A 22,284-nucleotide genomic window follows, 5' to 3' on the forward strand; every position below is an offset into this window, starting at 1 on the left:
TTCTTCCTTAGGAAGCTTTGGGAAAATAGTTTCCACCAAAAGGAGGAATAAAATAAGATATAGGAAATCATGAGATCAAGGAAACAAGGACTACAGCCTAAGAGAGAAACAAAAGCATTCATAGGATGATGATAAAGAGAAGTGCCAAAAGAACAGCTGTGCAGCAGGTCTGGAAGGCAACCAGGTAACACTGGAGCAGAAAGACCCAGGACTTCACCAGAAGAGGGAGGGGCTGGACAAGGACTGATCTATTATTTCATTTATCTGATGTTTTGAATTTGATGTCTGAATCAGACTTTTTTCTTATGTACGGTAAATAGTTCAGAGATGAATTAGAAATAGGCAGTGGTTTTAAAAAATTGAGCAAATATAAAAATAAGGTAGTTTCTAACTCCAGGAAAAAATAGGTATACAAGAAAGAAAATATAATTATAAAGTAATCACACTACCTTATGAGGGTCACATAAAAAAAAAACTACAAGTCACAGTGACATAAATTCTGATCATTGACTTAACACAATAAAATACAAATCCCTATGGACTGACAAGATATAAGTGAAACCATATGAAGGCAGAATAATGTGTATAGTATAATCACATTTTATGTTTATGTTTTATACAAGAGTTTATGACTTGATAATAAGTATTTAGAAACTTATCTAAAAAGATATGGACCAAATTGTAATTAAATGCTATTACTTAACATTCCATACTTATATATTCCTTAATTTTTAATATAAACAAGTATCTAAGCATTCCTTTTAAGAATTAATTTTGTATAAAATATAGATCCAGGGCTTCCCTGGTGGCACAGTGGTTGAGAATCTGCCTGCTGATGCAGGGGACGCAGGTTCATGCCCCGGTCCAGGAAGATCCCACATGCCACGGAGCGCTGGGCCTGTGAGCCATGGCCGCTGAGCCTGTGTGTCCGGAGCCTGTGCTCCGCAACGGGAGAGGCCACAGCAGTGAGAGGCCTGCATATCGGAAAAAAAAAAAAAAATATATATATATATAGATAGATAGATAGATAGATAGATAGATAGATCTAAAATGTAATTTAACTTTTACACAGTATTTCAGTTTATGTGCATCATAATTTAGCCACTTTATTTTCATTGTATGTTTAGATTGCTTCTGGTATTTTTCTATTTTAAATATCTTCATGTATAAATCTTTGGAATTAATGTGATTATTTTTCTAGAATACATGCCAGATGGAATTGTTCATAGGAAAAATTCACATTTTAAGTCTTTGATAAGTAATCCAAAGCTGAACATCAAAAAATTGAGACAATTTATATCCCCACAAGCAATGTTTAACCGTATCTATTATCTCACATCTTGTCAACACTGGGTAGTATTCTTTTTTCATATTTGACACCATTTTTTTGAAAAACTCTTCAAGTTTGTATTTATATGATTACAAGTGAGGTAGACCATGTGTTCATATGTTGTAAGTCATTGACAGTCTTCTGAATGTACCCCTCTCCTTTCCTCTCCTTGTCACTGCTGTAAATATTTCAGTCATATCTCTTGGGCTCTTAGGCTCCCATCTGACGGCAGAGCCAAGCTCTCTTCCTTGTGTTCCAACCTTTAAACTGCTTCTAGGTTTTTTCTTCTAAATCACAAATTTGATAATATCATTTGCTTGCTTAAAAGCCCATGAAGACTAGCAATTTCCCATAGAGTAAAGTCTAAAATTCTTCAAGTGGAACACTACTTCAGCATTAATATGGGCTCAAGTATTTTCTTAAATTATAAAAATGTGTTTTCATGACAGGTTTTGCTCAATAATTATAAAGAACTTGGGATTAGAGAGCTAATTTTGCTCATTATAGTATTCACTCTAACTACCTAAGAAGTGATTAAGGAGTGACATCACCAAGATGGTGACATAGGTGATTGCTGACTTTGTTCCCCCTCAGGAGAAGAACAACTAATAACTATTCAAGAATAAGACATCACTGAGAAAATCCTACAACACAGGGGTGAGGCTAAAGTACCCCTTGCACCACAGAGACCAAGACACTAAATCAGAAGGTGAGAGAAGAAGTTACACATTGATTGCATTGTCCCTCCCCCAGGCCAGTGCAGCATCACATGGAGAGGTCTCCCTTCAGCCTCCAGTTTCTCCAATGAGCAAAGAAAACCCAGGGCGGACAACCAATCCCTACCCCCAGCATTGTGGGTCACTTTGTGGGAGCCCCTACTCTGATCTTGCCCCAGATTGCAAGGGAATCTTCAGGGCTCAACCATGGGGACAGAGAATTGGGGTGAGGGGTCTTAACGACACTTGGATCTTGGCAGACTGAGTTCAGACCTACAGTGCCCAAGTAGTAATCCCAACCAGCAACAAAGTGAAAAGATAACCTATGAAAGGGGAAAAATATTATCGTTATATATCTGATAAAGGGTTAATATCCAAAATATATAAAGAACTCATACAACTCAGTACAAAAACAAATAACTCAACACCTACCATAATTATCACTTCATGATATATGTAAATAAATTGGGAATATGCCAAAATCACTGAATTGTACATTTTTAAACAATTAAAATGGTAAATTAAAAAAATCATCATGCTGTAACCTGAAACCTACATGGTGATATATGTCAATTATATCTCAATAAAGGAAAAAAGAAGTGATTAGTCAATGATGGTAGAATATATTGACAAAGGACAGAGTAGCAGGGTCAGTATGGTGTGCTGGTATATCAACTCTGGAAAAATCAAATGAAACATATAAAGCCCTATTTGTAGTGTGTGTGGATCTCCCATCATGGCTGATTTCAATCTACCAGTGGCTTAAGAACCAGCTCACAAATTTTTTGAATATTAAACAGTTGGCTCTGGAGAGCCAGTGTAGGCTGACTCCAACCACCACTGACAGTGCCAATAGGGTATTATTTGGAGAAGTGGCAACATTCTAACTTGAGTTAGAATGCAAAGGAAAGATCCTACAGAAGAGATGACATTGAGCTAAGACACAAATGAAAAGAGGAATCAGAAAGTTGAAAGTCATCTGAAAAAACAGCTCTGGAAGAAAGAGATATGGCAAACACACTAAGGCAGGAAATCACTTAGCACATCTGAAAAACAGAAAGAACAAGAACATATATTTTTAATTTATTTTTCAGTTGGGAGCTCACCTTGAGATCAAAAGGTCTCTCAGCCAGGGTGAAAGCAGTATTTTAGAAGAGGTGAATTATGATTCAGAAGCTAAGATCAGTTTTGGTTCTTTTGTACTTCTTTGCTAATAGAGTTTCCAATTACTGCTGGGTAATTCTTGGGGGAGGGTGGTGGTGCAGATATAGAAATATAAAATCTACCAGAAACCTGGGTTTATAGAATACAAAATACAGCAGGAAATAAGTATTATTCTATTTTACCAACATTTATGGTTCTCAGTGATCATTCTAGACACTCTAGTCTATATTTCTTCTTCAATCTTGCCAAGCCTACAAATTAACTATACTTTTAAATCCTGTTGCCATATTAAGATGACTAGTAGCTTAAATATACTATGCTGAAATGTATCATTGGGCAGTCTTTGGATAAAATATAAATCAAATTGTAGGAACAAAGCAAGAATAACTGGATTAAATTCAATTATCAGCTTTGGGAATCTTTTCCCTTTGGCGTCAAGATGACAAAAGATAATTCTGTTTTGTTTATTTTATCTTGAGCAGGTAGAGATGGGGAGAATCCAAAATAACATTTTAAGAATGAATCAGTTGGAGTTCAAATCCAGGCTTGAGAAGTGAACAGCTCCTCCAGAGTGAAAATAAATTCTATTGTGAAGCAAACGAAGATTAGGAGGATTAAGTGTCACATGTGGAGGATCTGAAAGTGGATTTGTTTTTTATTATTGAAGGTATTTTTATGGGTTAATTGTATGGGGATCCGGTTCATCTGTTTTTTCTAAGCTGAGATGAGCCAGTATGTCTCTGGGGCAGGAGAGACTTGTGCTGCTTGTGAGGATGTGTATTATTTGTTTCAATATTATGCATTAGCAGCTAACAGTCCCAAGAAAGGGATTATGACTTGGTAGTCTCAGAAGTAATTAATTGTTACTGACATGTTAGCTATATTAATAGTTACAGTACTCTCTTTATCCAATACAACTCTCTTTATTGTAATTTGTATACATGTTCAAATTGCTTTAGTAATAATGCTCAACATTTACACAGAATTTTTAAAAGTTCAAGGCAATAGCTAAAACAATCGAGTTATTTCCAAAAACATGAGTTAGGTATAGAATGTGGCTGTCAAAACTGGAAATTCAATTTTTCCTTGTTGAAGAAACAGAAAAAAATCAGCTTTGTTACTGATAAACTTTTTCTACAAGAAACATATCTCAATTTTTATTAAACTATAGAAAACATTATTAAATGTCCAATGGAATTACTTTAAAGCTATGAATCCCAGATTATTTTACTTTATTATTTAAAGTTATATATTAGCTTACTTCTCTAGAATTACAATAAATCTGTAAATCATACAAGCTTTGCAATAAAATAAACACATAGGACTGCAATTTAGATACAAGGTAACACAAAAGCTTTAGAAATCACTTATTAAAATGAAGGATCCTGAGTAATTATAAATGAGAGGAGGTAGAGAGGTAATGCAGATTACCCTGTTTCTAGTTCTAAACTATTCATTAATGAGTAATAGAATTAATTCCATGTGAATTTGGATTCGCTTCTAAGTGTACCAAAAGACCATATTGTTGGAAGTTCAGCACAAGAGGCCAGATATTTACTCTGAATCCACATGGAAAATAAAATTAAGGCAACTGTTCATATTATTTAGGCCAGAAAATACTCTCATCCAAATCCCCAGCAAGAACCAAGTAGAAATATTTAGCTTTGGGATTTGGGAAAAAAAAAAAAAGATTTTGCATATTTTACTTTAGTGCATATTTCCTATTTCTTGTACCTAAAATTCAGTTTCATTTAAAAGGCAAATTGTAAACTCAGCTTCATTTAGAATTCAGGTAATTTTCAAAATATTTTGGGCCCAAATAAATCTTTAGATGGAAGTATTTCAACATTTATCTAAGAAAGCAGTTTTATGAGGTCTATGGCAAATTTAATTATTCCAGTGTTTCCCAAAGTGGGCAGCATGTACAAAATTCTGTACAATATGAATGTGTTGATCAAAAGGAATTTGGAAAACGCTGTTAAATCGGCTTAGCATGAGATCTCAGCTTTTTTTATATCTGGATATAAGTTGTCAGTCTATGTATTAAATCTACTGAAGTATATGTTGAAATACAGCCCCCAGGCATCCCAGACAGAGGGAAGATTATGAGCCAATAAGAGCAGGTGGGAAAGCATAATGAATCTTTTAAGAAACTATAAGGAAATTCTGGGGTTGCAGGAGATAAATCTGGAAATGGATGCCCGAGCCAAACTGTGGACATTTTGAATGACAGACTAAGTAATTCAGAGTTTTTTAAAAGTCAGCCAGCAGCCATTGATGCTTTCCAAGGAGGGGAGTGATAGAATAAATATGGTAGTTCGGGAGGATCAATCTGGCTAAAAATGGATAGGTTGGTGTGGAGAAGGGAAAATACTGGAGGCAGGGAGTCCAGTTAGAAGGCCCTAGCAAAAAATCAGGAGTGATATTAAACATGAATGGTGAAAAGAGAATGCAAAAGGAAGAATGAGAACAAGGTCTACTGCAAGAGAAGAATGGGAGGAATGAGGGACAGTTTCAAAGATTTTTAAAGAGCTCTCCAAGAGAGTGATGGTGACTTTAGTAATCACAGCAAATCTTTTGCAGCTTCTCTGGGTTATGCTTGATACAGGCTCCCATGCCTTGATATAGGTTTTCTACCATAATGGACTTTCCATTCTTGGTTAACATAGCTAACTTATAATTCATTCTTTAGGACTTCTAGCTCACCTGTCATCTTTTCATTCTTAAATAATTTTTATGTGTTCTCTTAGTATCCTAGATATACAAATTCTACAATATTTAAATCAATGTATTTTACAGATTGATTAGGTAGATTACAGGTTCCCCAGTCAGATTACAGGCTCCCTGAAATTAGGGATTAAATTTGTCCACTTTCAACAGCCAGCACAGTAGCACATAGTGGAAACTCAATCACTGTTTGAACAAGGAGTATGCCTAGGAATCTTAGAATGTTAGTAAGCACAGTAGCACATAGTGGAAACTCAACCACTGTTTGAACAACGAGTATGCCTAGGAATCTTAGAGTGTTAGTAAGCCTAAAGAAAGACAGAAATGGGCAAATAGATGGAATATAAAGATTGAGGAAAGGTAGTTTTATCAACATGTTGGAAAGCCAATGGAAATAAGATTGAGGAAAGTGATAAAAAGGGAAATTGATGAGGCAGAATTGCAGAGTGAAAGGCAGGCTGTAGAGGGTGGTGAATTCACCCTCTGGTAGTCCAATACTTTCTACTGTTTTCAAAAGAGGCCTCATACCCCTCCATTTCCTCACCTTAGTTCCTTGTGTTTCCACTTTCAAGAATTCCATCCCATCTTGAGCCTCTTTTTCAACATTTACACATGCACACTTAAAGCACAGGTCAAATGTCACTATCCCCTGAGACATTCTGTGGTCACCTATTTCTCTGAATCTCCAGAGTGACTTTTTTTTAATATGCAGCCTGAAGCACTCCTACATAAAATTCACGTTAGGTGATACTTTTGGGAAGTTTGCCGTTATAGACATATTCTATCTAATAAATGACAAAAGGATGATAGAATTAGAATCATCATTTTACAACTCCAAATGAAGTAATAGGTTTAAGCAAATGATCATCTATGGATACAAGAACTATTAGTGGAAAAAGGTTGGTGGGGTACTTAATGATGGATGGATCAAGGCAATAGTATCTGAACCCACTGATCAAACTTCAAGTCATAAAAAGAAAGAAAACTAGACATCATACACCTCCTTATGGAAAGACACAACACACCCTCTAATATATTTTTACCAAGAAAAAAATGTTAACCTGCATTTGACCAGATTTTATCTGTAACAACAAGTTTAAAGGAAATATATAAGACAGAAAACGTGCAAAGACAACACTGGGTTGTATTCAGTAAAATCTCAAATTTGTGAAACAATACAGTTTTTCAACAAATAAATTGCAAGGAGTAAAATTTAAAGAGGGAGTGAAAAACCCATAGTTTAAATATATATTAAAAGAAACTTAAAGATGTGTCAACCAAAAGTGTGATAGGTTTGGATCCTGATTTCAACAAACCCAAATTTATAAATCATTTATTAGACAAATGAGAAAACAAGACCACCCACTGATACCAAAATACTGTTAATTTTTAGGTATGATGATGGCTATGTTGTTTAAGCATCATTATTCATCCTGAATTACTTTCAGATGAAATGATACAATGTTTGGAATTTGCTTCAAAATAATGCACGGTGGTAGCAGGGGTGGGGAAGTGAGTGGTGGTGCTATAAATGAAACAAGACTGATTGCTATTGGAGTTGGATAGTAGCCACATAGTTCATTTTTATTTATGATTGAAAAATTCTATTTTGTGTCATTTCAAAATACAAGCTCCTGTGCTCCATCTTAGAACTATTGAATTAGAATATCTAAAGGAGAATCTGGAAATCTGCATTATTAACAGGTTGCGAAGTGATGATTATGCACACTGAGATTTGGGAATCATAGTCCTAAACAATTCATCCCATTGTTCTTGCTCTTGTCAGAGACATCCAGTCAATTATATATGCATGCTGTATCTTTAAAGTTAGAAATTGTGTCTTGCATCTCCCAAAGCCATATATTTTATATGTGCTCAATAAATATTAGTGATGCTAGTCAAAACCTTTATTGCTGTTCACTCTGAATAAACATTCTAGGTCTAGAATATACGAGACTTACTCATATATTCAAAGATATTAGGAGTGTGCACCTTCTCAGCTCTTAGCAATAATCCTCTGGCCATGTGGAATTTCTTTCTTAGTGGTATTTAACACTCCTAATTCCTAAAAGGCTAGTATTCTCATACCTCATGCGGCAAGGATAAAATTTAACAGATGAGAACAATAACCTCCTCTTTCACAGACAGATAGAAATAGAGAATCTTAGCTTCCATGTGTAGAAAAAGAAAATGAAATGTGAAGTGTTTATACCTGCCATTACCCCTCAACTTTGCCTTTGTCAAGATTTTCTTTGTGTGCGATGGTTCATTTATTAAGTAATCACTTTGACCCTCCTAAGAGGGTATTCTTGGGAAAATGTAACCTTATATTGAAAATTTTTTCCCCAAAGACTTAGTATTCCCTATACCTTGGAACTCTTGAAAGAACTCTATGATAGATTCTGTCCCAGTACTAGTCCAGTGTTCTAGTTCTCGCACTAAGTAGCTAGGTGGTTTTGAATCTGGCCTTATTTTTAATGGGTCCTGGTTCCCCCACATACATAACTCTAAAATAAATGTCAATCTACCCTTGGATCATCTGTAAGTTAACCTACAGTTTTACATTCCTTCTAGGAAAAAGTATTTCACCCAATATTTAAACAGAAAACACAACCTTCAAGAAAAAAAAAGGTATAAAATGGTTTTACCTCAGCATCTTAGACAAGGATAAATAAGGCCAGTTGCATATATTGTGTTCTGAAGGTATAAATCCAGGAATATGAAGGCTATTTCCCACTTTGACTTACCTGCTTATGAGCATGATCATAAGAATTAATATGATTGTCAAACTCCTGGTGTTTGTGGTACTGCTTGTCACATAATTCACAGTAAAAGTTTGCCTTTACATCTTCCAGGGCCTTTGCTGTGGACTTCTCCTTTTCTGGAAAATCCTTAAAAAAAAAGGCAAAAATGTTGGTTACATTTCTCTCTAATAGCATAATCAGATCTCATATTAATCAAGTTGGTATTTAATTTTACTGTGACTAAAAGGATATGGTTAGTCACATTACATTTCAGAAATTCATGGCACTGTGGAAGCAACTTTCAGCTTAGCCTTATCCCTAACTTATCAATAAACACACAATGACTTATTATAAAGGAGCCCTCAGCTGCAGTATGGTCATTACTCATTCTTCTTCTTGCCATCCATTTCCAGGTGTGGTTCTGCTGGAATACTCATCCCCATTTCCTCTGCCTATCCAATAGCCCATCTGAAACACTGTAAGACCTCTCCACGACAATATTTTATTGGGGCACTGATTGCATTGTTTTGTATTGTTCACCTACTGCTCACTTTTAGCCTCCCTGAGATCATGTGTTGGGACTTACTATTCTCTCTGCACACAGTGCCTTTCCCACCTTATTAAATTGGTGAGCTTCTACTCCTTTCCCAATACCCAGCTCTTTGCCCCCTCTGGGAATCATTTTCCATGACATTTCAAGGAGGAGAAAGCCTCCATTATGTTGCTTATTACTAAACACATCTATGATCATCCCTACTTTGTCTTTTTCATGGACATTTCTTTCTTTGATATTACCCCTTACATTTTTTGGATTCTACACAATTCCATCTTCGGCCAACTGAATTATCCACTCTACACACTCTCCCTGAGTGACCCCATTCATACTATAGTTAGAGCCTTATTTATCCTTAATCTCTACCTCCAGCCTAAGCTTCTCCCACAAGCATCAGCTCCTACTAGACATTGCCAATGAGTGTACTGCACAGTTTTCAAAATTATTACGCTTACAATTTTGACTATGCTCTATCTCAAACAGAACTTTGGCCATATCATCCTCCTGCTTAAAATCCGCCTGAATTCTCTCATTGCCTATAGGATAATAGTGACAAATGCTTATTGAGCACAAACAATGTGCCAGGTATTAGGTTAAGTATGTGAATTATCTCATTTGTTCCTCACAACGACCCTATAAAAATAAGTTCTATTTTAATCTACAATTTACACATGCATCAACCAGCACTCAGAGAGATCACACACTTGTGGTCCCTGAGTTACCAAGTGCAGAAAGGATTTGAATTCAAATAACCAAGGCCTACCTCCTTTGTTAGTAAACAGCTGTGCTTTACCATCTCCCTTTAAGGCCAATCCCCTTAATATACCATACAAGCTCCTTCCTACCTCATCAGTGTCATTTATATCAATCCATGCTCCCATGTTACCCTCTTTAATTCTATTAGCAGACATGCCACATGATATTAAAAGATTTGTTTTCATGTCTAAGGCTCCCATAAATCTTTTGAAGGCAGGAACTGTTTTATTCATTTTTGTGTCCACGGTGCCAAACGTATTGTCTAGCCCAGAATAGGTGCTTATTTAATATGCATTACATAAATTAATAGATAATGCTGGCTTACATATTCATGCTTCCTATCATTCTGTAAGTTCTTCTCTATTATCCCAAGGCCTAAATAAAAGAATGACTGGCACTTAGAGGATACCAAATAAATATGCATAAAGAATGGGTGAACAAAATAAAGAATGGATTTCAGCTTTGTTTCTCCAAAATGACTAACCTTCTATAAAAAGAACTTAGGCCATAAACCTAAATCATAGGGCTATCACTACCCAGACAAGAAAGCAAACACAGGGAATTTAGGCAGATTCTACAGGGTTGGGAGAAGTGATGGGGCAATTAATTCAGACATGGAACATAATGATTCAAGCCCAAATGTAAGTGTCTAAAACACATGGCAAGAAGCAGAAAGGAAGTAACATTAACAAAGATCAAACTAGACAAAATATCTGGATTGCCTATCTAAGAGAGTTGACGTAGAAATGTGGTTACATTCTAGGCCGATGAGGCAAATAAAAGCTACTTGACAGGATGTATCCAGTAATGAGAATGTGGATACCGATTTCAAGACAAAAACCCAGTTGCTCAACGAATGGAGATAATATAGTCACTTGATAACTGAGGGAGCAGTATAGCATTGAGGTAGAGCATATCTTTTGATGCAGTACACTTAGAATCAGGGGAAACCATTATTTTTCATCCAGTCTTTCTCACTAGAAATTTGTTATGCCCTTTCTCAGTATAATTGCAGGGATTGGATTGGAACAGGGACTACTTTGGTTTACCCATAGTTCTTACTTTATGATGACCCAGGAACAACAGACTCAGAAAACTGGCCATGTGCCTTGGATATTGAGCAACTCTGCCTCAGCTATGTTAACTGGGAGTGGAGTAGGGGTGGCGACTGAGAATTCAGGGTGAATCTGTAGCTAAAAATGTGTTTTCTTATTATTCCAGATTTTGGAGAGGATTTTGTGACAATAGCTCAATGGCCAGGAGTGGAGCTTTTCCAGTTACTCTTGGCATCTATATCTAAACAATTTTTATCTCTAAAACTCCCTTTAATTATGATATTATAATATATGACTCTCAATGAAAAATGTTATGAGAGTTCTACCAACATTTTAGTCATATACCATCTCCTACAAATGTTTACATTTTACAAAGCCATCAGATTAAATTACATGCCCTGTTTCTTGCTTCATTTTTCTTGCCGGGAAATAGTGCTGATATACCCGTTTCTCTTCCCTATAAGGGACTAATGATATTCCCACAGCATATCCTAGTCCCCTTATTAAGAGAGGAAGGATGCACAGGTGGGATATAAATGCCATGAGCAAAACATACAGAGTTCACAATCCAGTGTGTCCCTCAAAGCCAGAAGTAAAAGCATAGACCCAACAGCAGTGACTAGGGAATAGAAATGGGGAAACTGAGGCCTGAGAGTAGAAATATCAGGCAGAGGAGACTACAAGCCGAGTTGGGTAAGGATAGACGAATCAGAGAGGAAAAGAAAGACAAAAATCCTTAAGAATTTTTGGCGAAACTTGAAAACTGAGATTAGAGCTGGAGCTGACTTTTAGTAAAATAACTATAACTCAGTGGTCCATGGTATTACTCAGCATAAGGTAGACTTGCTCTGAAGTGTCAAAGTGGACGACCTGTGGAGATGGAGCTGAGTTGGCCCATCTCTGTGTGCCAGGAGGCTGGAGGGTAAGGTCTCAGACTAGTAGGGGAGGAATCATATAGTCTATCTAATTCTACCATTTAGCAGAAGAGGCAACTGATGTTTAGCAATTTCGTGATTTGAATAAAATCAGCTAACAGTAAAGCAGGGGTGCACTTTCCATTGTATCACGCTGCCCCATCCACTCAATCATTCATCCGTTCATTTAACCACACATTCATCGCACTATTATCAAGCACTTAAACAGTCAAGAACCTCTTGTTAAGCAACCTGTAATCGTCAGTTTCTTACTAGGTCTCTACCTCAGAGTTTTACAGTCTAGCATGGGATAATTACATATGAACAGGTAAACACTGTAAATTGCAATACAGTGATAATCATAAGTTGTTATAGAATTTACCTAGTTCATACTAGTTAAGAATAATTTGAAGAAAAAGTCAGATTTTTTCTCCCTCTCTCTTCTTCACACATAGCATTAGATACGCTGTAAGTTCTCAGCATTTCTTGCCTTTTTGTTTAATGACAAGATACTTTTACTGGTCAAATAGCTTTGAAGGCAAATTAAGGTGAGATTTACTCTTTGAAATAATTACAGTCTTTAAATATATTGAGATATGGAGTAAATATGAAAGGAGTAAATAGCCACCTATTCTCAGTATCAGTAAATTTTTAAAATTAAAAGTGAATAAAATTTATAATAATACATTAGACATATAACATTTGATGTATAGCTGTATCACTGATTTGCTAGTCATACAAATTTCCCTTCTCACAGTTTGCCTAGAAGAGGAGACTTCGGAAGCTTATTTAATAGAAAAAATAACATTTATGAAATAAAAGAAAACTTCTTGTTAAGCATTCTCAATGATCCATTAAATGTTGAAAATGAATTATAAATTGAATGTGAGTTATCTTAATAAGTCATTTTTAAAACATTAGGCATTGCCAGTGGGCAATTATGTTGCAGTTCAGTAAGAATTCCATAGTAATTAATTACCTTTCATAATTAATATTTTGGGTGCAAAGAGAGTAAATATACTTTTTCACACTAAGAATTTTACATTCATGCATATAACACGTGTATCTGTAAAGTGGCAAGTATTCTGACTACAGTAATGTGTTTAGTTAGAAATATGTATGTTTGCTACCAAATTATTTTTATTATTGTAATGATGCTTACACACTAAAATCCATTGCTCTCTCTTTGTAAAATAGAAATCTGCCAAGCACTTCATGTTTGTTAACTCAATCTTCACAACGACTTTACTAAGTATCATCTCTTATTATCCCATATAAAGACATGGAAGACAAGGCACAAACACATCTAGAAACTCACTCAATGTTGAAGAGCAGAGACTGGATTCAGACTCAGATCTGCCTGTCTTCAGAGCTATTAATCACCAGGCTCGTGGCTGCCCTAATTAGCCTTTATCCAGATGCTGCATAATTCTGAGCTGTCTCTGCTAACTGTTTTGGTAGATTTGGAATGATACAGAGCCCCTTGCTCCCAGAGAGAGTAAGAGGACTAATTATAATTTTAAAAATCTATAAAGCTCTTGAAGCTGAGAGATGGGCGCTAGGAAAATACAAGGTGGTAGTCCTGTTCTGCTGGTTGTGAATATGTGCCTTGATTATTGAAAAGAAAGAGAAGAAATCAATTGCTGTTCTTCGTATCTCCCTGATGGCAATACCAGCTCGGAGCTTTGAGAACTGAATTCACATTCTTTGCATGAAACTTCACATTTGACCTTTCACTGTTATGTGTAAGAGATTGCTTTAAGAATTCTGACATTCTCTAACCTGTTCTGTTACACAGGCCCCAGATAAAATCCTGTCTCAAAGATAGTGACTTCTCCTCCTCCTTTGATCAAGTGGCTGTCGCTGATTCAAAAAATCTCTTTTGGTCCCCATTGTCCCCTTGCACCTCTGTAATAGACTGGGTAATGGGAAACTTGATTTAGATGGGTTTCTTCATGTATTTATTTTATTTTTGTGATGGAGAAAAAAAATAGTGTTTGAAGACTGACTAAATTGAATCTCAGCCTCTTTCTTACAGCAGTTTAAACTTTAAATTTTCAGTTTTCTCAGGATAAATTAAAGGGAGTAGTGGGTAGCTTGAAGCAATCCTTGTTGTGAGTATAAAATGAGATCAGTCTCATGGAAGCACTTAGTACAGTGTATGCTAAAAGTAGGTACTTGATGTTTGGATATTTTGTGTGTATGTGTCTTTGTGTTATATGTATGGGTATCGTTGTATCCATATGACACTAAGATTTTTTTAAAAACTAATACAATTCTCCTATGAGTCTATAAAGCAACTTTCATTTTCTGATGAAAATTTGAGCAAGTGATAGGAATCCTTATTCTCTTCAACCCACCGTCTCATATGAAAGCACAATCCCTGATAGAAAATCAAATTTGGTTTCCATAAATAGGATTTTCAGATGTTTTTATCTCACAATTTGTTGTTTTTCTTTTGGGTTTTTTTTGTTTTTTTGTTTTTGTTTTTTTTTTTTTTTTTTGCGGTACGCGGGCCTCTCACTGCTGTGGCCTCTCCCGTTGCGGAGCACAGGCTCCGGATGCACAGGCTCAGCGGCCATGGCTCACGGGCCCAGCCACTCGGCGGCATGTGGGATCTTCCCGGACCGGGGCATGAACCTGTGTCCCCTGCATCGGCAGGTGGACTCTCAACCACTGCGCCACCAGGGAAGCCCTCACAATTTGTTTTTAATTTTTGGACTGTTTAGAAATCCCACACACAGTCAAGAGAGCACTGGATGCCCTTAATTAACATTAATATTACTAATATTGCTTTCCCTAAAGATGTGACGGGCTTCTTTTATATGGTCTTTGCATTCTATAGCATCTAGCATGTTACTTGTTACTTAGAAGAAACTCAGTAAGTATTTGTTGAATAAGTTAAATTAATGAATAAAAACCAGAGAATGCTTTTCCCACTAAGTAATAGATAGCTTGGCTCACTGTGGCAATGTTAAGTTATATCATGGGGAATTAAACTGCTGAAATGATGGCAGAATAAACAGATGAGTATGATTCTAAGTATATGGAACTTTTGGAACAATCTTTTAAAAAAATACGGACTCTGAGGTCTAAGGAGCTTACTGAAGAATTAGCCTAAAGTAATAGAGGGTGGTAACTGCATACAGATTCACAATCAGAACTATAGATTATTGATTTCCAATGTTCCTCCTGTCTTACCATAATCAATAGTTCTCCTTAAAATTTGTTGAGAATCAAGTGTTGGTTTCCCAGACTTGAACTGGACACGACCAAAGTTAGACCTTTCCAGCAATGCCCAGGTAGGTATAATGTCAGCCACTGCCTGGATTTGAAAAAGAGCTTTTCCCCTCTTATTAGTGATTCATTCAAGCTGCCCAGATGAGAAGATGAATACAACCACATTAAATATGTGAACTTATCACTGGGTGGCATGCTTTGTGAACATCTCAGCATCGTTTCTAATTTGGAAAGAATGATGAATTTCTGACTTACTGGCAAGATGCCAGAGTAATGATTTCATTTCTGTTCATGAAGCAACAATTAAATATTTAAAGTTTGCTTGTATAACTGCTTATTTTGGAGAAGATTCCCAATTGGCTGCATTTGAACAGAGGTTATTTTTGAAAAACACATGCATATCTGTTAGAACCATTGTTCATCAGTATTCTACACCACCAACTTCATCTTCCTCAGCATAAATTAATATACAGTTCCTCTACCAGAAAAACACATAAGTATATAATGCAGTCCCAGGTGTACCCTAAAATAATCATAACAGTAGCTATTGCTTTATTACCTAACTACGCATGTCTGCCATAAAGGAAAAAAGGCGCACATATAATTTCCATATTGCTTACCAATGGGATACAGGTGCTGCATTGCACAAGTTCATAAAGGTTATGCATTGGTTTTCAGAGTATTTTTAACAACTAATGAAACAGTAAAATACATGTAAACCAATGAGATTTACTGGACACAGTGTAGTATGAGCCCATCAAGATGCAAGGACTACCAGTCTCTTACACAGAACATCCCAGCCCTCACCAGTAAAAACAGGCAATATTTTTGGGTGGGAGACAAAAAGAGAGTACATGAAAATATATGTAAATTTACCCAGGGTCAAGGACAAGGTCGAATCCATTAAATAGCAGTCCTTGGCCTAGAGTTCATGCCCAATAAACGTCCATTAATGAATTCATGAATGAATAAATGTAGTGAGTGAAGGAATGAATACATTTAATTTCTTTCTGACCTTTTTCCTGTTTACTTATTGTGCTAAAGGGGAGAGAACTGGAAAACCTGAAATGAGTATGGTGATGTTAAAACCCATACACTTGTACACTTCAAAGAGTGAACCCTAATGTGGAATATAGACTTCAGCTAATAATAACACATCAATTTCAGTTCATCAATTGTAACACACTCACCCACCACACTAATATAAAATGTTAATAATAAGGGAAACTATATATAAAATTAGGGGAGAGTATACAGGAACTCTTTGTATTTCCTGATCTATATTGCTATGAACCTAAAAATACTCTTAAAAAATACTCCAGTATTTAGAAAATAAAAGTGTACAACGAAATCACATTTTTATAGTCCTACCTTCACTGAACTCAAAGAAAAGCAATGCATGATGTAAAAATAACCTAATCCATGTTATGTAATGTACATGGCTGAGCTCCAGGGGTGGGGCCAGGTGACAAGGAGGGCTCCTTTGTATGGAGAGATCTTGAGATCCCCAATTCCGTTCTGTCATTTTCCATGAGAGAGAACAACCCTCAGCAATCCTTGAGAAAAGCAGGACTACTGACAGACCATATTTATAATCATTAGATCCACTGGAAATTCACGGGTAAAATTTCTATATTTGAAAGAAAGATTTTAGAATGAGTCTATGCTGTGGGTGTGTAAAATATGATAAGAAAATGAGTTTTCTTCCCCCAGACTGACAATAGTGTCCCATTTATAAAGGTAGTAATTACCACTCCATCAATTCAGCCCACAGATATGTATAACTGTAATGAATACAGACATATTGCATTCATCTAAATTGAATACATTTAAATGAATACATCTATTGTGCATTAGACAGGAAGTACTTTCATTTACCCATTACTCCTGCTGCAACTACTTATTTTAAAAATGCAATTAATAGTGTCTGACATTTCATTTTCTAATATAGGAGAAATCAATAAAAAATGTCAGCTAACTAAGTTTTCTGGAAAGTTGCTAGTGACACCTGCTGAATTACAAACCATTTTTTAAAAATTCAACATCTGTAACAGCTATCTAGGGGAGAAATTGTCATTAAGAGATGCTGACCTAGACATTGCTTCACTTTTGCATGGGAATTCATGGCAAATATGCTTCCTTCAAAAAGATTCAGGTGATTGTTAAGTGACTTCCTGTTCTAAGGCCTTCTCAGGTTGCTCTGGAATTCATCTGTACAATTCTAAAAAGCCGTGTTTCTGTTCTACATGTGCTAAAACAGGCCTAGAAACTCCTAAAATGATGTGCTAAAATAGTATAAAGACAAAGTTTTTGCTTTTAAAAAAGGACACACAAACCAGAAAAATGCCCAAACTCCAAGGACATTCTTTCTGTTTTTTCTGAACATTTGCTATCTTGTTGGATTAAAAAGTCTGCTACATTTGGTTTACTTGTTCTATAACCAGAGATGTTTAAAAAGTGACTGTGCTCACAAAGGCACTTCATTATTTCAAACTGGCTGCTCCAGGGTTCTATCTATTGAAATTCTAATAGGTAATTTACTTTCAAACTTAGAGAAAACCAGCAATTGTGAAAGAAGTATGCTATACAGAGGCTTTGTGTCTCAAATCTTGAAATATTAACTTCAAGCTGGGAAAATGTGTCAAAGTAAAGGAAATCTATTAAAATGCTAGTTTTCTTTGAGAGGAAGGCATTCACAAGGGCTAAAGGAAATGCTATAAACTACATTACATTCATTTCAAGATCATGAAATGATGTACAAAACTTGGGGCTCGGGGGCTTCTGGGAAGATGGTGGAAGAGTAAGACGCAGAGATCACCTTCCTCCCCACAGATACACCAGAAATACATCTACACATGGAACAACTCCTACAGAACACCTACTGAACGCTGGCAGAAGACCTCAGACCTCCCAAAAGGCAAGAAACTCCTCAGGTACCTGGGTAGGGCAAAAGAAAAAAGAATAAACACAGACAAAAAGATAGGGACAGGACCTGCACCAGTGGGAGGGAGCCGTGAAGGAGGAAAGGTTTCCACACACTAGGGAGCCCCTTCGCAGGTGGAGACTGCGGGTGGCGGAGGGGGAAGCTTCGGAGCCGCGGAGGAGTGCACAGCAACAGGGGTGCGGAGGGCAAAGCGGGGAGATTCCTGCACAGAGAATCAGGGCCGACCAGCACTCACCAGCCAAGAGGCTTGTCTGCTCACCCGCCAGGGCAGGCGGGGCTGGAAGCTGAGGCTCGGGCTTTGGTCAGAGCACAGGGAGAGGACAGGGGTTGGCGGAGTGAACACAGCCTGCAGGAGTTAGTGCACCACGGCTAGCCGGGAGAGAGTCCAGGGAAAAGTCTGGACCCGCCGAAGAGGCAAGAGACTTTTTCTTCCCTCTTTGTTTCCTGGTGCGCGAGGAGAGGGGATTAAGAGCGCTGTTTAAGGGAGCTCCAGAGACGGGCGCGAGCCACGGCTAAAAGCACAGACCCCAGAGATGGGCATGACACGCTTAAGGCTGCGGCTGCTGCCACCAAGAAGCCTATGTGCGAGCACAGGTTACTATCCACACTCCCTTCCGGGGAGCCTGTCCAGCCCGCCACTGCCAGGGTCCTGGGATCCAGGGACAACTCCCCCGGGAGAACGCACGACGCGCCTCAGGCTGGTGCAACGTCACGCTGGCCTCTGCCGCCGCAGGCCCGCCCAGCACTCCGTGCCCCTCCATCCCACCCCCCACCCCGGCCTGAGTGAGCCAGAGCCCCCGCCATCAGCGGCTCCTTTAAGCCCGACCTGTCTGAGCAAAGAACAGACGCCCTCCAGCGACCTGCACGCAGAGGCGGGGCCAAATCCAAAGCTGAGCCCCTGGCAGCTGTGAGAACAAAGAAGAGAAAGGGAAATCTCTCCCAGCAACCTCAGAAGCAGCGGATTAAAGCTCCACAATCAACTCGATGTACCCTGCATCTGTGAAATACATGAATAGACAACGAATCATCTCAAATTAAGGAGGTGGACTTTGAGAGCAAGATTTATGATTTTTTCCCCTTTTCCTCTTTTTGTGTGTATGTGTATGCTTCTATGTGAGATTTTCTCTGTATAGCTTTGCTTCCACCATTTGCCCTGGGTTCTATCAGTCCGTTTTTTCATTGTTTTCTTTTAAAATTTTTTTCTTAATAATTATTTTTTTATTTTAATAACTTTATTTTATTTGACTTTATCTTCTTTCTTTCTTTTCTTTCTTTCTTTTCTTTCCTTCCTTCCTTCCTTCCTTCCTACCTTCCTTCCTTCCTTCCCTCCCTCCTTTAGATAACGAATCATCCCAAATTGAGGAGGTGGACTTTGAGAGCAAGATTTATGATTTTTTTTCCCTTGTCCTCTTTTTGTGAGTGTGTATGTGTATGCTTCTGTGTGAGATTTTGTCTGTATAGCTTTGCTTCCACCACTTGTCCTAGGGTTCTATCCGTCCGTTGTTTTTTTTTTTCTTTTCCTCTTAATAATTATATTTTATTTTAATAAATTTATTATATTTTATCTTACTTTATTTTATTTTACTTTATCTTCTTTCTTTCTTTTTTCCTTCCTTCCCTCCTTGCTTCCTTCCTCCCTCCCTCCCTCCCTTCTTTCTTTTCTTTTCTTTCTTTCTTTCCTTCCTTCCTACCTTCCTTCCTTCCTTCCTTCCCTCCTTTAGATAACGAATCATCCCAAATTGAGGAGGTGGACTTTGAGAGCAAGATTTATGATTTTTTTTCCCTTGTCCTCTTTTTGTGAGTGTGTATGTGTATGCTTCTGTGTGAGATTTTGTCTGTATAGCTTTGCTTCCACCATTTGTCCTAGGGTTCTATCCGTCCGTTGTTTTTTTTTTTTCTTTTCCTCTTAATAATTATATTTTATTTTAATAAATTTATTATATTTTATCTTACTTTATTTTATTTTACTTTATCTTCTTTCTTTCTTTTTTCCTTCCTTCCCTCCTTGCTTCCTTCCTCCCTCCCTCCCTTCTTTCTTTTCTTTTCTTTTCTTTCTTTCTTTCTTTCTTTCTTTCTTTCTTTCTTTCTTTCTTTCTTTCTTTCTTTCTTTCCTTCCTTCCTTCCTTCCTTCCTTCCTTCCTTCTACTAATTCTTTCTTTCTACTTTATCTCCCTTTTATTCTGAGCCGTGTGGACGAAAGGCTCTTGGTGCTGCAGCCAGGAGTCAGTGCTGTGCCTCTGAGGTGGGAGAGCCAACTTCAGGACACTGATCCACAAGAGACCTCCCAGCTCCACATAATATCAAACGGCGAAAATCTCCCAGAGATCTCCATCTCAACACCAGCACCCAGCTTCATTCAACGACCAGCAAGCTACAGTGCTGGACATCATATGCCAAACAACTAGCAAGACAGGAACACAACCCCACCCATTAGCAGAGAGGCTGCCTAAAATCATAATAAGTCCACAGACACCCCAAAACACACCACCAGACATGGACCTGCCCACCAGAAATACAAGATCCAGCCTCATCCACCAGAACACAGGCACTAGTCTCCTCCACCAGGAAGCCTACACAAGCCACTGAACCAACCTTACACACTGGGGACACACACCAAAAACAACGGGAAATATGAACCTGCAGGCTGCAAAAAGGAGACCCCAAACACAGTAAGATAAGCAAAATGAAAAGACAGAAAAACACACAGCAGATGAAGGAGCAAGATAAAAACCCACCAGACCAAACAAATGAAGAGGAAATACGCAGTCTACCTGAAAAAGAATTCAGAATAATGATAGTAAAGATGATCCAGAATCTTGGAAATAGAATAGACAAAATGCAAGAAACATTTAACAAGGACCTAGAACAACTAAAGATGAAACAAACAATGATGAACAACACAATAAATGACATTAAAAATACTCTAGATAGGATCAATAGCAGAATAACTGAGGCAAAAGACGGATAAGTGACCTGGAAGATAAAATAGTGGAAATAACTACCACAGAGCAAAATAAAGAAAAAAGAATGAAAAGAACAGAGGACAGTCTCAGAGATGTCTGGGACAACATTAAACGCACCAACATTCGAATTATAGCGGTTCCAAAAGAAGAAGAGAAAAAGAAAGGGACTGAGAAAATATTTGAAGAGATTATAGTTGAAAACTTCCCTAATATGGGAAAGGAAATAGTTAATCAAGTCCAGGAAGCACAGAGAGTCCCATACAGGATAAATCCAAGGAGAAATACGCCAAGACACATATTAATCAAACTGTTAAAAATTAAATACAAAGAAAACATATTAAAAGCAGCAAGGGAAAAACAACAAATAACACACAAGGGAATCCCCATAAGATTAACAGCTGATCTTTCAGCAGAAACTCTGCAAGCCAGAAGGGATTGGCAGGACATATTTAAAGTGATGAAGGAGAAAAACCTGCAACCAAGATTACTGTACCCAGCAAGGATCTCATTCAGATTTGATGGAGAAATTAAAACCTTTACAGACAAGCAAAAACTGAGAGAGTTCAGCACCACCAAACCAGCTTTACAACAAATGCTAAAGGAACTTCTCTAGGCAAGAAACACAAGAGAAGGAAAAGACCTACAATAACGAACCCAAAACAATTAAGAAAATGGGAATAGGAACATACATATCGATAATTACCTTAAGTGTAAATGGACTAAATGCTCCAACCAAAAGAAACAGATTGGCTGAATGGATACAAAAACAAGACCCATATATATGCTGTCTACAAGAGACCCACTTCAGACCTAGAGACACATACAGACTGAAAGTGAGGGGATGGAAAAAGATATTCCATGCAAATGGAAACCAAAAGAAAGCTGGAGTAGCAATTCTCATATGAGACAAAATAGACTTTAAAATAAAGACTATTAAAAGAGACAAAGAAGGACACTACATAATGATCAAGGGACCGATCCAAGAAGAAGATATAACAACTGTAAATATTTATGCACCCAACATAGGAGCACCTCAATACATAAGGCAAATACTAACAGCCCTAAAAGGGGAAATCGACAGTAACACAACACATTCAAAGTAGGGGACTTGAACACCCCACTTTCACCAATGGACAAATCATCCAAAATGAAAATAAATAAGGAAACACAAGCTTTCA

At 37.4% G+C, this 22,284-nt stretch overlaps 1 protein-coding gene across 1 annotated transcript in view; it reads right to left on the reverse strand.

The window, feature by feature from the left end:
• ZNF804B (zinc finger protein 804B) overlaps nt 1–22,284 on the reverse strand; it is a 497,359-nt gene that overhangs the window by 73,641 nt on the left and 401,434 nt on the right. The window contains exon 2 of the mRNA XM_060019907.1: nt 8,685–8,828. Coding sequence (XP_059875890.1) covers nt 8,685–8,828 — 144 coding nt within the window. The remainder of the gene's footprint in view (nt 1–8,684; nt 8,829–22,284) is intronic.

Source organism: Delphinus delphis, chromosome 9, assembly GCF_949987515.2.
Source record: "Delphinus delphis chromosome 9, mDelDel1.2, whole genome shotgun sequence".
Taxonomy (NCBI): Eukaryota; Metazoa; Chordata; class Mammalia; order Artiodactyla; family Delphinidae; genus Delphinus; species Delphinus delphis.